General features: G+C 35.0%; 1 protein-coding gene across 2 annotated transcripts in view; it reads left to right on the top strand.

Moving 5' to 3' along the window:
- Positions 1 to 14,113, top strand: part of LOC142353668 (ankyrin repeat domain-containing protein 13C-like) — a 46,768-nt gene that overhangs the window by 25,816 nt on the left and 6,839 nt on the right. For both annotated transcript variants that reach the window (XM_075405971.1, XM_075405972.1), the window contains exons 5-8: positions 2,073 to 2,280; positions 6,674 to 6,778; positions 7,485 to 7,700; positions 8,505 to 8,643. In XM_075405971.1, the coding sequence (XP_075262086.1) occupies positions 2,073 to 2,280; positions 6,674 to 6,778; positions 7,485 to 7,700; positions 8,505 to 8,643 (668 nt within the window). The remainder of the gene's footprint in view (positions 1 to 2,072; positions 2,281 to 6,673; positions 6,779 to 7,484; positions 7,701 to 8,504; positions 8,644 to 14,113) is intronic.

Here is a 14,113-nt window from a genome sequence, read left to right as displayed (position 1 = left end):
TCAATTTGGCTTTGACTCACCGTTCTTGCAGTTTTAGGTCACAAATTCAGCTGATAAACAACGATTTGTCTTGTTGAACGAAAAATAGATGTCACTTTAATCACAGACCTAACCGACAAGAATTGAATTTGTATAATATGCCGCAAAGGAAAGCCATGTTTGGTGAAATTCAAAACTGATTGTGCTAACCGGTCAAAATAAATTACTCGACATATTTTACTGATTATTTCTGGTCCAACTCAGAAATCAATTCCAGTTTATGGGGCAGAGCTAATTATGATTTGTCTCCTTAAGCCGCAATTTGTAGTTTTTCAGTTGTGAGTTTATCAGATCGTTTTTCCCTTTATGTCAAATTGTCACAGTGAATATCAATTATTGTGGAAAATAGGGTTGGGAAATTGAGTAAGTTTCATCTTTTTGAAGTGAACGTTGACAAGAATAATGCACTTTTGATGCTCTGATCCGTCGTGTCCATATATTTGTCTATACTCTGTGAAAAGAATCAACCAAAATTTTATTTTTTTCTGACATTGTATTCAATAATAAAAGCTTGAGTGTTCATTTTGTGAAACTCAGGTACCAAAAACTATCTGTTTAAAATTCTGTTTAGGTGTGTAAGATAAGGCGCTTTAATGTTCCTAACAGAGCCGATTTTTCATAGGCGTCCATTCCAAAAATTTTTGCAAGTGGAACGAGCTTAGTGGGATTTTGAAAAAGCTTGACAGATTGCATCTTAGCAAAAGGTCAGTAAAAGTTTCCAAACAAGCACATAATAAGAATTAATTTTTAGTTAAAGCATCCTTAGTTAAAATCGTTTCTCACTTTGTGAACTAGTTTGGTAGTACTCTTTTTCTTGTTTTATGGAAAAAATTTGGTTATATAATGTTTCATGCTTTATCGACAGCAAATTGGCAAAAGACCTTAGAAAACGTTAATCACTTTATTAGGGACGACGCCATCTGGCGTTTGTTACGATTTTCCTTTCACAAATTCCTTCTAAATATTAGGCGAGCAGACCGCTTTCTATATGGTATATTCCATTACTGGCTCAAGGGCACGACACGTCACTATTTACATGAAAATGACATCTGATAGCAGAAATGCGCAGTTATTTTGCAGTTTGTACCGTTAGTCCGCAATTAAAAGGAACTTTTACACAATTATTCAGACTGGATCTTTAATTTTTTAACTTTTTTTGTCTAACTGGCACTTTTTTGACAAGTATCTTGGAAAAGTGAAAAAGTTGTAGTTCATTTATTTAACAAAATATACATTTTAAGGTGTAATCAAAGACTGTAACGTCCGCGGGTACTCTAGTTTCTTCAGTTAGGGTCAAAATTCTCTCTCTTAACCTTTGGGGTATTTCCATATAGAAATTGTATTTTGACTGTCTTTCTCTTTTTAAATTTGATTTCGATTAATGAAACGTAATCGTTTTGTTTGCATTTGCTTTTGTGGTCAAGATGAAAAGCGCTTTTCAGAAGTCTTCGATTATAAGATAAAGTGTTGCCTAATTATAAAAAACGATTTCTTAATAAGAGCTATTGATCCCGGTTTGCAAACAATGCAAACGCACAGAAAAAGTTTTGCTTAATTGACAAACTGATCTAAACAAAATTTATCTGACATTCAATCACTTCCTTCTCCGCTTCAGCAAAGACTATCAGCATAGAAGATGTAGATCAATGTCAACATTATTTGCAATTTAGGAAGAGAACAAATCATAAAATTAGATTCGAAAGTGAGTGTACCAGGTTGTAAACTGTTTTAGCTGCGTCGACTTTCATTTTCTAAACATGTTTTATCAGAACATTTTTTCTTTTTGCTGACTAGCGTTTCGGGAAATCATGCAATAAAACATTTTTAGGAATAGTTCAAAAGAACTTTTTAAAAAGAATGAAATTCGGATGCTAACCTTGCAAGATTCTTGAAAGCTCCCGCGAAATTAGCTGCCCGTCTCGGCCAGGTTCGTCACAACTATGTCTAATACCTGCTTCGAATTTTGATTTGTTTTCTTCAAAGAAACGTCAAATTAATCCGTAAATGATTCTATGAAAAATTTCCATCTGAGGCCCTGTTTCCGTGTACAAAAAGGGGCGGAAAATCAGGATAGATTTTACAGTGAAGATCAACAACAAGCCAATGTCTCTTCAGTTCATATACAACGCAGACAAGTATAAATGGGACTCATACTATTTTGTGGACCCAAAAAGACGCGCATTTGTCAAGAAAAAACTGGGAGAGCAGGAATCGGATTTAGATATGGACTTGATGGCACAGGTGGGTGTTTTAATCTTAATTGCCCCTCCCGCCCCCTCCACCCCCAAGTTGTAAAAGGGCAATCTACAAATGACATTTTACGATCACATTAGCGAATTATTTTCCAACGGATTCCTTATTTTGCGATATGGCAAACATTTACTAGGTTATTGTTATAATTACAGTTACAGTTTATTCGTGTTACAGTGTTTTACAGTTACAGTTATTACAGTTACGATTTTATCAGTAATATCATTTCGAGTAACACCAAAGCAGATAACCTCTGAAAAAGTAATTAACAGTAATTAACCAACCAAACTGAACAGTCAGCAATAACTCACAAATAATAGTTGACTATCAGTAATTAGCAGTCAACAAACTATTAAATAACACTAATTATAATTTGTGAATTAAATATTTTCAAGAATCCAGAATGCGTTTTATGCTGTGTCCAGAATATAAGTGGACGTAAAAATAAGCCGAACAAGAAAACTAAACCAGAACCTGTGAAACAAACAATAATGAAATCAACAAAATTAACTAAAAATAAATAATAAACAATAAATTTAAAAAAAACAATTAAAAATAAAACACAGAGACAAAAATGTGATCTGAGTGGTGTCCGAAATATCATCTGAAGTGGAAATTAGCCAAATAATTATAATTAACTAACAACAAAGAAAAGCCAAGAACATAACAGACAACAGTGACTGAAAACAATTAGAAATCAGTAATTAGCAGTCGAAAAAATTCGAAATTTGCTATTGTTTTTTGAAAACAATAAACAGCAGTAAATAACAAGGACAATATCACTCATTGGCCAATCATCCAATCACGTAGAGAAAAGGTGTCAGAACTTTCGCAAAACGCGTGGTATCTCGATAAAGGCATTTCAGTTAGGACCGATAATGAACTAAAATCTAACTGTTCAAATCATATTTACGAATAGCCCAGAAAGAAAACTAATTTTACGGAAGCAAATTGTGACATTTGGTCACCCTCTGCACTTCATCTAGAAGTAGGGAAACAAACCGCAATATCTCGAAGTATTTGGTGCAGCGGTTGGGACTCTGGAACACGTAACCTCGTGTTTGCAGCAAGGAGTCAAGAAAATAGCAGTATTGTTGGGACTAATGATACTATTTGCGCTTGCGGTATTCTGAGTTATTGTTTGGTACTACCAAAATGCTGTTTTCTTAAACGTGCAACACTTACCAATGGAATTTTGGAAGTTTCAAGATCCTTTGATAGCTTACAAAGGGACAATTTGGAAAACATTTCTGGTACGCACTTGTCAGAAGATGATGCATAGATTCGAGCAAGCTTGCATTTTAGCCTGTCGGGATTAGGAGTGAGCAAACCTATGGTCCAAGTCAAAGCCCCATACACAGGCTGTGTAACATGAGCTTCTCTAATTGGTAGAGGATTCTGATCACCTCGATTTAATTTAATAAATCTCGCATCTCAGAATTACAATTTATACTCAGATAAAATTCGAGAGGCCACAATGCAAAAACATTCAACAATTTGATAGTCAGGCAAACACTCGGAAGATAAAAGAGCACGCTTTTTATCACTGTAATCTGCAAAAGCAGGAGCATGGATTGCAGCACAAACTGTTCCACTAGTTTCCAGATTTCTCATTTGAAGACAAATGAAGTTCGAAGAAGCTTGAAATGAAGTCTAGGCATTCCGGTTTACGATGGTGAAAAAAATGCGCATGTCGCAAAACGTGAACCATAGATCTATATGAAGACCATGCATTCAGATACCACAATCAAAGAGACGGAATCACAAGATGGACTTGAAGCGGAGAGGGTCTTGTGGCTTCTCTATTGCCTGCAAATCTTTCACCAGTCCTAGAGAGGAAGACGGTTCTTTGAAGCAAAACCAGACCTGGTGACATCTTCATTCGATCAGGAACATATATCAACTCAAATAAATTTGACATTACTGTAAATTCAAATTGTATATGTGACTAAGAACTCAGATCAAAGCTTTTTTTTACCACTCGCTGTTGAAAATTTTGGGGGTCTTTTGCTGATACCGAAAAAAAATCAAACAATTGGCAGTGTTTTCTGTAACTGTTTTTTCGGAGGGATCATCAGTAACCTAAAAGTAGATTGTCCCAATCAGTTTTGACATTTCTAATCAAGGGATCCGCCTAAAAGATTTTCAACTGCTCAATTTTAACAGATTTGTTCATGATTCCTTAAGTAGAGGTGACAAAATTGGTTCTTTTGTGATAAACCATTGATAACTGAGCAGCAAAAGCTAGTATTTGTATTATTGAGTCTGCTATTTGGTAATTGCTGTTTTCAAGTTAATCAATCACTGAGAATGGAATTAGAAAATTGCTGCTGAGTTTTAGAGGAAAGTCCCTAAAACAACTATCACCGGAATAAGATTCATTCTTTTTATATGACAATTCGTGTTCTCTGAAACTTAAATCTGAAGAACACTTTCTGTTAACTACGCGGAAATAACTTCCAGTGAAAGAGTCAAATGTGCAAAATTACGGGAGTTAATTGCTAAGATGTTTGCTGTAAGCAATAAATAAGTGGGACGCCCAGTTACATAAATCGCATCCAACTGAAACTAAATGAATTTGCGACGCCTCGCGGTTCACGTCCATAAACAAGCAGTATATATGGATCCTGATATGAATCTAATTTTCTTGACAAATTATAATCATAGTTTAGCTGATGTTAGAGACTTCCATTGAAAAAAAAAACAAACGGTGGAACCATTGGTGTCTCATCCTTTTGAAACCTTCAATGCATGATCTTATCAAATAATGTTGTTTTGTCAATGTTCAAGAAGTATCATTCGCTGCTTTGTACAATCAGACAGAAACAAATTCAAAAATTTTGACGTACTATGATCTGCGTGAAAACTGCACGTTTTTGGAAACGCTTGCGTGGATATCCAAGATCCTGCAAGTCTTGGCGTTTTGTTAAAGAATTTTCTAAAGGAGCAAAGAGCTTGGGGAAGGTTCAGATTGTTTGATGAACTATTTTGACAATCGTTTTAAGGGGAAGAAAAATACACTTGAAAAAATGATTTCTCGGAAAATGTTGTGCTTCCTGCAAGTTCTAACGTGGGATACCAAGTTCTTGGTATTCTTTGCGTGATTTGTTCGGCGTTTTCTTGAACGCTCTGTATTTCCTTCAAGGTTTTCTTGAGCGCATAAAAACACATGGAGAGCGGTTTATGAAGGTTGTAGAATGGTATTAGTTTCGTTTCATTGATGTCAAAAGAAAATATTTAAAGTTGCGCTTCCAGGAACATGCTTCTCGAAGTTATACCAAAAAACAGAGCAAGACTATATTCTGTGACAAAATTGAAACACGTGAACCCAATAAAAATGTCTCCAATCAATGTTTAGGATAATGAGTGTTAATAATCATTGAGCAATCTTTCTGAAGGTTTGCAAGATTTTAACGGTTTCAATTTTTCTTAGAGGTTTTAAAGGTTTTAACGGATGAACGATTGTATGGTTTTCATTTTTCATAGAAACTAACATAGACATTTACAAAAAAGAAATTCTAGGAAAACCGCGTAGGATCCTGTCAAGATATTGGAAAACCTTGTGTGGTTCTTAGAGAGCCAAGATCTCGCGCAGACTTGGAAATGACGTCGCGTGAATCCAAGATCTTGCATGTACTTGGCGTGGAAATTGTGGGTTTAGACATTCGGTTATTTCTTTAGGGCAAACAAAGTCAGTTTTTGTTTTAAATTGATGATAGAAAAACTTGCATAATTTTGGATGCCTATGGAAAACTTTTTGTGGTATTTTTTTTACTACAAACCTTCTTCTGAGCGTTTTTTGAATGGTCACAAAACGTTATTTTTTGTCTAACAGCATTGAGTTGCTCAGTTCTCGAAGTGCCTTAGTAATTTGCAGTATTCAATTCGCCGAAACTTTACAGGCGACAAAATCATGACGTGAAGAGGAACCCCACAGATTTCTTATGAGAAGAGTAAATGTGGTAATGTTTTGTGGCTGGATAACTTGTTCTTCCTAAATGTGTGTCAACCTTCGTCCCCCCATACAGTTTACAATGTAGAATTGCTGTTGGAGCACTTAACATTGTAAATGAGAGCCCAAATTTTTGTAAATGCGTCCAGGTTCGAAGGCCCGACCAAAAAATCTCCAAACAAATATTTTTCAATTTTTTAAGCCATAATGTAAACGACCGGGTGATACAACTTGTTATCAGCCAACCAAGAAGGCATTTTCTGCATTATAAACCAAACACCGATGATAACCATTTATAAAAAACGAACACAGCAAATCATAACCAAATTTTTGGAGCAAATGCTTTCTTTCGAACCGACAATGCCGGCAACTATTTTGCGTATGAAACAATGAATTTCATTGCTAGGGTAATCGTTGTTTATGTATTTGTAGGAACTGGTCTATGAGCCTCTCACATGTTCGAGTTCCTTTTCGAAGAGCATCTCTCACATGACATTGAAAGTGGCGGTGAAGAGAGGCAAGCTGCGCTACGAGAAGGTTAGAACAAACATCATTCTCAGAATATAATAACCCGTGCCTAACTGTAAGGCAAATTCAGTACTGAGTCAGAGTCACAGCTAATTCAGTGATTCATTCTGAATTTTCTTCTGATTGAGAAGATTACTTAAAATTTCCGCTGAAATTTTCTCTGATTCAGAGAAACTCAGAAATCACTTCACAGTTGGTTCTGAAGTCCTTATGAATCAGTACAATAACTTGAAAATTCTCTGAAATTGTTCAGGATCAGTACTGATTGTCACTGAGCCTTAGGTACGGGAACTCGTTATACTTAGTTGCCTTATAACTTCATTAGCTGTCCTGCTTTTACGTTCTACCCTTTTATGAGGGGGTGGTTGGAAAGCAAAGGACAAAAATCTAAGCACACTAAACGTAATTAACTTACTCAGCGAAACATCACAATTTTTTTCAAGTTCACAATAATTTCAATAACACGAATTTAGCCATAGATGAAAGAAAGTTTAAACAATGATCATTTATGCATAAAATCCCTCGCATTACACCGAATTGAGGATTAAGAAGAAAAAATGGGATAAAATGGCCCTTGTGAAAAATTGGTTCCTAAATTTGAGAAACGAGTTTTATGCTAATTAAAGCAAATATCACCGCAGTCCACGAAATCAGAGTATCGTTAAGTGTAGATTTCAAGTGAAGGTGTAATGTCTGTTTGTAATCCGATTCCAAGATTGGCAAGAACTCGTGTCTGTGGTACAACTGGTCTGGCATCCGAGCCCGCTCTTACAAGAGGTTCGAGCACCTATGTCCGGACAGCACCCGGAAACTGTCTAAAGAGGCCAGGAGTTGGGCAGATATTGTGACTGAGGTTGACATGGGCAGACACAGATTGGAGGGGGGATCTTTCGAAGACTACCTGGCAGGGTGCTACTACATGGGCAGGCAGGTGTGCTCCTCAAAAACTCGAAACACGATTTTGAACGCAAAATATAAAAACATTGAGTGAAAAAATTTCTTTCACAAGTTATAACCCTTTTCTAGGCAGTGCACTTTTGAGATAGATTTCTTAGGCAACGTTTAGAACACGACTGAAGCATCATAGGCAGAAAAAAAAACCGTTAGAAAAGCGGATACCGTGAGCACAGACTGTGAAAATGCCAGCCTAAATAAAGTTAAGCTTGCTGAAGCTCCGCAACAATCCAAAAGTCAAAATTTTTCAACAGAGGTCGAGTCTGGTCACTGTATGATATATAGTACAGATCCCTACACTTTAAGCATTCTCAATTGCACCCTTCAGAATATTTTGCCCTTATGACACGAGACAACTGGATCACACTCGTTCCGCGAGTGTTTTGAAATTTGTCATTAAAAACAGGCAATCGTTTAAGACTTTTAGATTTGAAACAGAATCTCTGCAGCAACTTTTTTCAACAGTAAAAATTTACAATTAAAAAAATCTTGGTTCATAAGCGACCATTGATATTATCACGAGTTCAACCCGAATCACCAATGCAATCACACTCGCTTCCTTCTTGGAAAAATTGTTTGAGGTAAAACATGAAGCAAATAGGTTTTATTGAGCGTGTCCCGAAACCAAGCTTATAATAGAAAAAATAAACAAAATAATAGCACGTTGGCTTTTGCTCATTTTGAGAATACCCATTCATGCAACACTGGTTAAATAACATCTCGAGCGTCAGTCACTTTCTCGGGATATATAAGGACTGTGGCAAAGTGCTATGTTTCTCAGATGAAGGTGATAGAGATAGACAAGAGGCTGAGTGGTTCAATGGGAGTGACGAGAGAGATGCCAATTGAGATGGAGAAACTGCTCGATTTCTTCAGGGTCAGCTCAGATGACATCAGAGAGTTCATTCTCGCTGTCACAGGTCAGATACACCATCTCATTAAGTCTCTTTTGTCCTATTGGCTAAGAATTATGAAGTGTGTTTCCTGACACACGTCAAGAAAGTTTTTAGGGTATTATCTCATGATACTTTGATTGAAAAATTTACTTCAGAAAGCACGTTGAGGTGCTCATTAAAAATAAGACCATGATCAGACCCTCGCTCTTTTTAAAAAGCTTCCCAATTTACCTCGTTTTAGATCCCATCCAGACAAAAACTAGCCACGATCAGTCTTCGGACGGATTTTAGGCAGAAACAACCTGTTAAAAATTGATAGCGATCATAAATTAGCTCGTTGAGTAGAGTCGAAGCGATACCGCGATCATTTTTGGAATCATGGCTGTATTGGTTCTCTGTCTATTTTCGTAAAAAATGTTCACAATTTTGGAGTTAAATGAAGTGAAACTTGAATGGTCATTTTATCACACTGAAGCAGACAAGCGACCGATAAAAAGAGTAAGACAGAATCATTGCAACGACTGAATCATTGCTCGATAAGCTCAACGAGAACAAACTAAGAATATCAGGTAAAGGACCAGAAAAAAAGAGGGCTTAACCCGAGTTGAGATTTGTGATCGAAATAAACATAAGAAATCGTTAGTTTTAGTCGCTTTTACTTCGCGAATAACCTATCCAAGACCTTTTGTTTATGTTTTTGGGTTTCTTCGGTTTTCGTCGAGTTTTGAGTTTCGCTTTTATATGAAACAAGGAGGCTCGGTATTGTGCGCTTGCAAATAATTTTCCGACACCCGCTGATCCACCTTTTTTACTTAACTGTCTAGCAATTGATAAAAAAACGTTCAAATTCTTCGATACCTGCCAGTAGGAAGACTACAAGAAATTTTGAACAAAATACACAAAAAATGCCATTTTTTACGGCCAAAACTCAATGTCCAATTTTAAAATCGCTTTGTAACAAAGTCAAAACACCGTAAGATAAAAACTCAAAAAAACAAAATCACTCATCTTTAACAAGAAAACAATAGTGACTTGTCCTTGATGGAATTGGAAAACAAGTTGACAAAAACAAGACAAACAGCAAACTTCAAAATTCCATTGAAATTTCTGAAACCAAAAAATTCAAAAGTAAAACGAATCATTTGCTTTGCACTAACAAATTCGGGATAGATTTGCATAGAACTACTTAGAAAGACAATAGAACCCGTCTTTATTGAGACTAAGTCATAGGCCAGAACTACCAAATAAGTGGAGAAACAGAAAAACTCAAAAATTAACAAGCAACTCCGGTCAACACTTAGTATTGCAGCTATTAATATCTTAAGTATCAAATTATATATTATTCATTCAAGTGTTTTTTATGTTTTATTTCGGCAACGAAAAAGAAGATTCCACCTTTTGTTAAAGGGTATAGTTTAGAAGATATTGAAAAAAAAACTTAATTTGGCCGTTCACAACTTTTATGAAAACCCCTGGTGTCCAAGTCATCAAACGTTGGTTATAACAAAAATCATCGATAGATAGTTCAAAAACTTCATCCCAAAAATTGGCTGGGACCTCCCATTGATGAGGCTGAGACTCAGGAAGATCAAAAGAACAAGAAAGGCGTAGTTGACAAAAATTCTGAATTTTTTGAAAAAGAGCAAAATTCAAAAAAATTAAAAACCATTAGCTGTGATTTGACAGCACAGAATAGTTTCAATAATACTTAGAAACAAAGCTAATGAAACTGTCACCAATTCGAAATTTTCTTTTGACCAAAACAAGAACTATGTGTACCGGCAAATTACAGAAATTCAAATAAAAATGCGAGAAAACTTTCAAAGCACTCTAAAAAACTAAACTATTCCAAAAAGTTTTTGTATTTGTTCATTTGAGCTTCTTTTTAACAACAACTGGATATGTCATTATCGAGGTAAAATGCCAGGACATAAAAATGCTTAAAAATTATGAAGAAATATAAAAAGGTATCATTTTACAGAAAACTCGTTGTGTCAGCTTTTAAAACCAATAGTTTTCAAAAATGAGCATATGAAATAAATGTTAACTCAACAAGAAGCCTGTGAGAGCTGTCAAAAATCTTGTTAACTTCTGTTACCCCAAAAAAAACGACAGAAACAGTCAAAATTGAAAAAACTCAAATAGAAAATTGTCAGAAGATAGCGACGATGACATTAAAACAATAGGTTGTTGGCTGACAGTTCTGTATCTGCTCAATTGAACATTGTTTTGGTTAATTTATGGAGCTTAATTTCTGTCAATGCTGTGATGGTGTGAAGAGACTTCAATAAAAGGTCCAACGTTATAGATAAACCGTCAAAAATCAAAAAAAGAAATTAAAAACTCAAAAGATAAAAAAATATATTGTTACCGGTGTCGGCAAAAAAATATGGTTCCTGTATTTAAAGGAATTTAAATAGAAGTGAATGTAAATAGGGAGTAAAATTTATGACATTTTTATATTTTTGGAACATTTTTTTAGAGTACTAACATCCATTAGGTATCAACTCAAAGCATTTATTAATTTTACCTAATTATCTTAGAGAAACCAATTGCGGTTTCATTAATTTAGATTCAGTTAACGTATCATAGAATGCGTGAAAAAACAATTTGATGCAAAATAATGCAAAAATATATACAAAAAAGAGCAAAAATGATGCTATAAGTGAACAGCATCACCTGAAACATCATGTGTTTACAAAAATTTGAATCTCTAAATTTCCTTAAAAAACAAATTGAGAAAAGTCTTTTCTAATTCCATTTCTGGACTTGAAAGGATTCCTTATGATACCACAAACAACACTACGATGATTTTATCGTTTGCAAAAATTGAATGAACAAAAAACCCTTTTGAGTATATAGTCCACCTCCCACTATTTGGGTTCGGAACATTGAAGCCACTTATGTTCGTATCTCGAGAGATTTCGTTTTTATCAAAGAATACGTGGCTTCCATTATGGCACAGTTGCGGATATATCATGTGGTTGATTCGTTAGTGCACAGATAATTATTGCCTTTTAAGACTTTGAGATCGCTGTTTTCGACAAAGCGAGCTAATATCTTGATATTTCTGTAAATCTCTTTACTGTTGCTGCTTTAAATAGCCATTCTAGACCTGCTTGTTACAAGAAACAAGCATTAATGGCTTCAACAAGCAGCTATTGTTTTGTAGCTTTTTTGAAACAAGTTTTTAATAAAGCTGATTTAATGTTTTTTAACTGGCCGTTAAGTACATTTCTTGTCACAATCTTGTCACATTAACAAATGACATATTGCTTGTAATTTCTCAAAAATTTGAAAGCTGTTTTTAACGTCACGTCTATGATTCTTATTACCATGAAACCACCTTCCGGGTTTACCACCCAGAGTGTTTCAGTACCGAACCTGGCTACTTCCATATTAACTTTGAAAACCAGTACCGAAACAGCTTATTTACATCAAAAAAGTAGCTCATTATGTCCAGAAAAAACCAAAACAACTATTCAGAATGCTCAGAGTAATTTCATAGTAAAAATAGCACAGCGAAATTTTTGAAAATGATGAAACTGCCAGAACAGCATGCAAAATGCATGCAAGAAGCATGCAAATTTTAAAGACACGTTAACAGTTAACACCTACGTACAAGCCGCATACTACTGCTGATACTGATGCATGATATTGACCCCGGACGATTTGGGTGCGTTCGGTGTGCGTCCGGGGTGCGTTCGGATTCTTTTTTAGGTGCAACGTGGAGCGTGCGTTCGTGAAGCGTGCGTTCGCGCAGATGTCTAAAATACCGCCACAATGAAACTGCCCTTACAATCTAAATTCATTTGAACCCCCGTATGTTGTTTGCTAACCAATGAGGAAGAAAACACAATAGCTAATTGTGGTTAAAATGTAAAGATAAAAAAAATTTTGCAAAAGAATTTTATGATAACTCTTCGAAATTCTTATGAAACATTCAAGTTGAAGCCTGATTTAGAGTATATTAAATGGAATTTTTTAGTCAAAACAAGCTAGAGGTTTCGCATTTGATGGTTGTTTCTGATCAATTTTTTGAAACACCAGATTTTTTTTTATTTGCTTGTCCATGGCAAGTCAGACTTTTTATTTGTCAAACGACAACATGAAGAATCAGCCTGATGGGAATACTGAGTTGGTCAATATTTTTTGGTCGTGAGTTTTAAAAAAATTTGCTGGATAATAAACTAAAAAAGTGTAAAAAATTAAATGTCTTTTTAGAGAACACCTTTTGATTTTCCCAAACGTTGCACAATTTTAGTTAAAACTGTGAGGAAAAAACAATAAAATAATTACCAACTGTTTTCTAGCAATCTTATATGGAATCGTTGAAAGCTTAAATAAAACCATTCATGGTTCTGAGAAACCATAGCAAGATCATAAAAAGAAACCTCTTGGATGGAACCATTTTCTTGGATGGACCATTCTTGGATGGAACTATTTATGGTTTCAAGGAAGAGTGAACCCGGTAATTTTGTGAGAAATACGATGTGGTTCTCTTGGATTTTTGTTTTGTGTAGCACGCAGTTTCATCTCTACATTATTTTAGGAGAATAAACGTAAATGGTTAAGTTTGACCATTTTTTAATATCCGATCACCTCCATTTTAATTCAACTGTTTTTTTGGTTTCCCTTGGCGGTGATTTTTTCGCTCGACATTAGTTAGATGATTAGAAATGAGATGTTTTTGTTGAATTGCTTAATCAGGGAAAACTCGCACTCTAGAATACCTCTAACTGTAAGCCCAACAGATCATTAATATTAGAACATTCGCAGTGAATTTGAGCATCAAAAATTTTGCATATTCATTAAATCCAACAATTATATCCAACAATAGTGTATAGTATTCCAACAATAGTGTATAGTATTCATAGACTGGTTTCTTGCATGGATGAACAGACCCAGTGCAGTAATGAAACAGATCTGTCAACATTTTTTGATTTAAGCAAAAGGATACAAAAGTAGCGGAATGGGCACTAAAAATGAAATCGGTTTTATAAGTTTTTACTAACGGCAACTATCATTTTCTTCGATACCCACTAGAAAAACCCACTTTTACTTCGCGAAAAACCAATCAAAGACCTTTTGTTTATATTGCCGGGTTTTTGTCGAGTTTCGAGTTATGGTTTTATATGAAACAAAGCTATTTATGTTTTTATGTTCAACTTTGCCGACATGTAAATTGCATGTCACACTCTTGTCACATTAACATATGACATATTGCTTTTAGCTTCTCAAAACTTTGAAACGTTGTCTTAATGTCCGGTATTTGATTCTAATGACCATGGAACCACTAGTTTTGACAAAGTATTTTTAAAATGTTTTTTTTTTACATATGATGCTGCTTAATGTCACTCAGTTGAATCTAATGCTTGAACGTTGAACCTTATTGCTATATTTTCTAAAATTTTCTGAAGATAGTGAAAATATATGTAGCCCAGATTTCAATTCTTCAATCTTTTGAACTGTGTTTTGATATGTTATAGTCGGT

The sequence above is a fragment of the Convolutriloba macropyga genome, chromosome 14 (assembly GCF_964194025.1).
Source record: "Convolutriloba macropyga chromosome 14, txConMacr16.3, whole genome shotgun sequence".
Lineage (NCBI taxonomy): Eukaryota > Metazoa > Xenacoelomorpha > Acoela > Convolutidae > Convolutriloba > Convolutriloba macropyga.
Note: the sequence above shows the minus strand (reverse complement) of the source record. Positions and strands in the feature narration are given on the sequence as shown.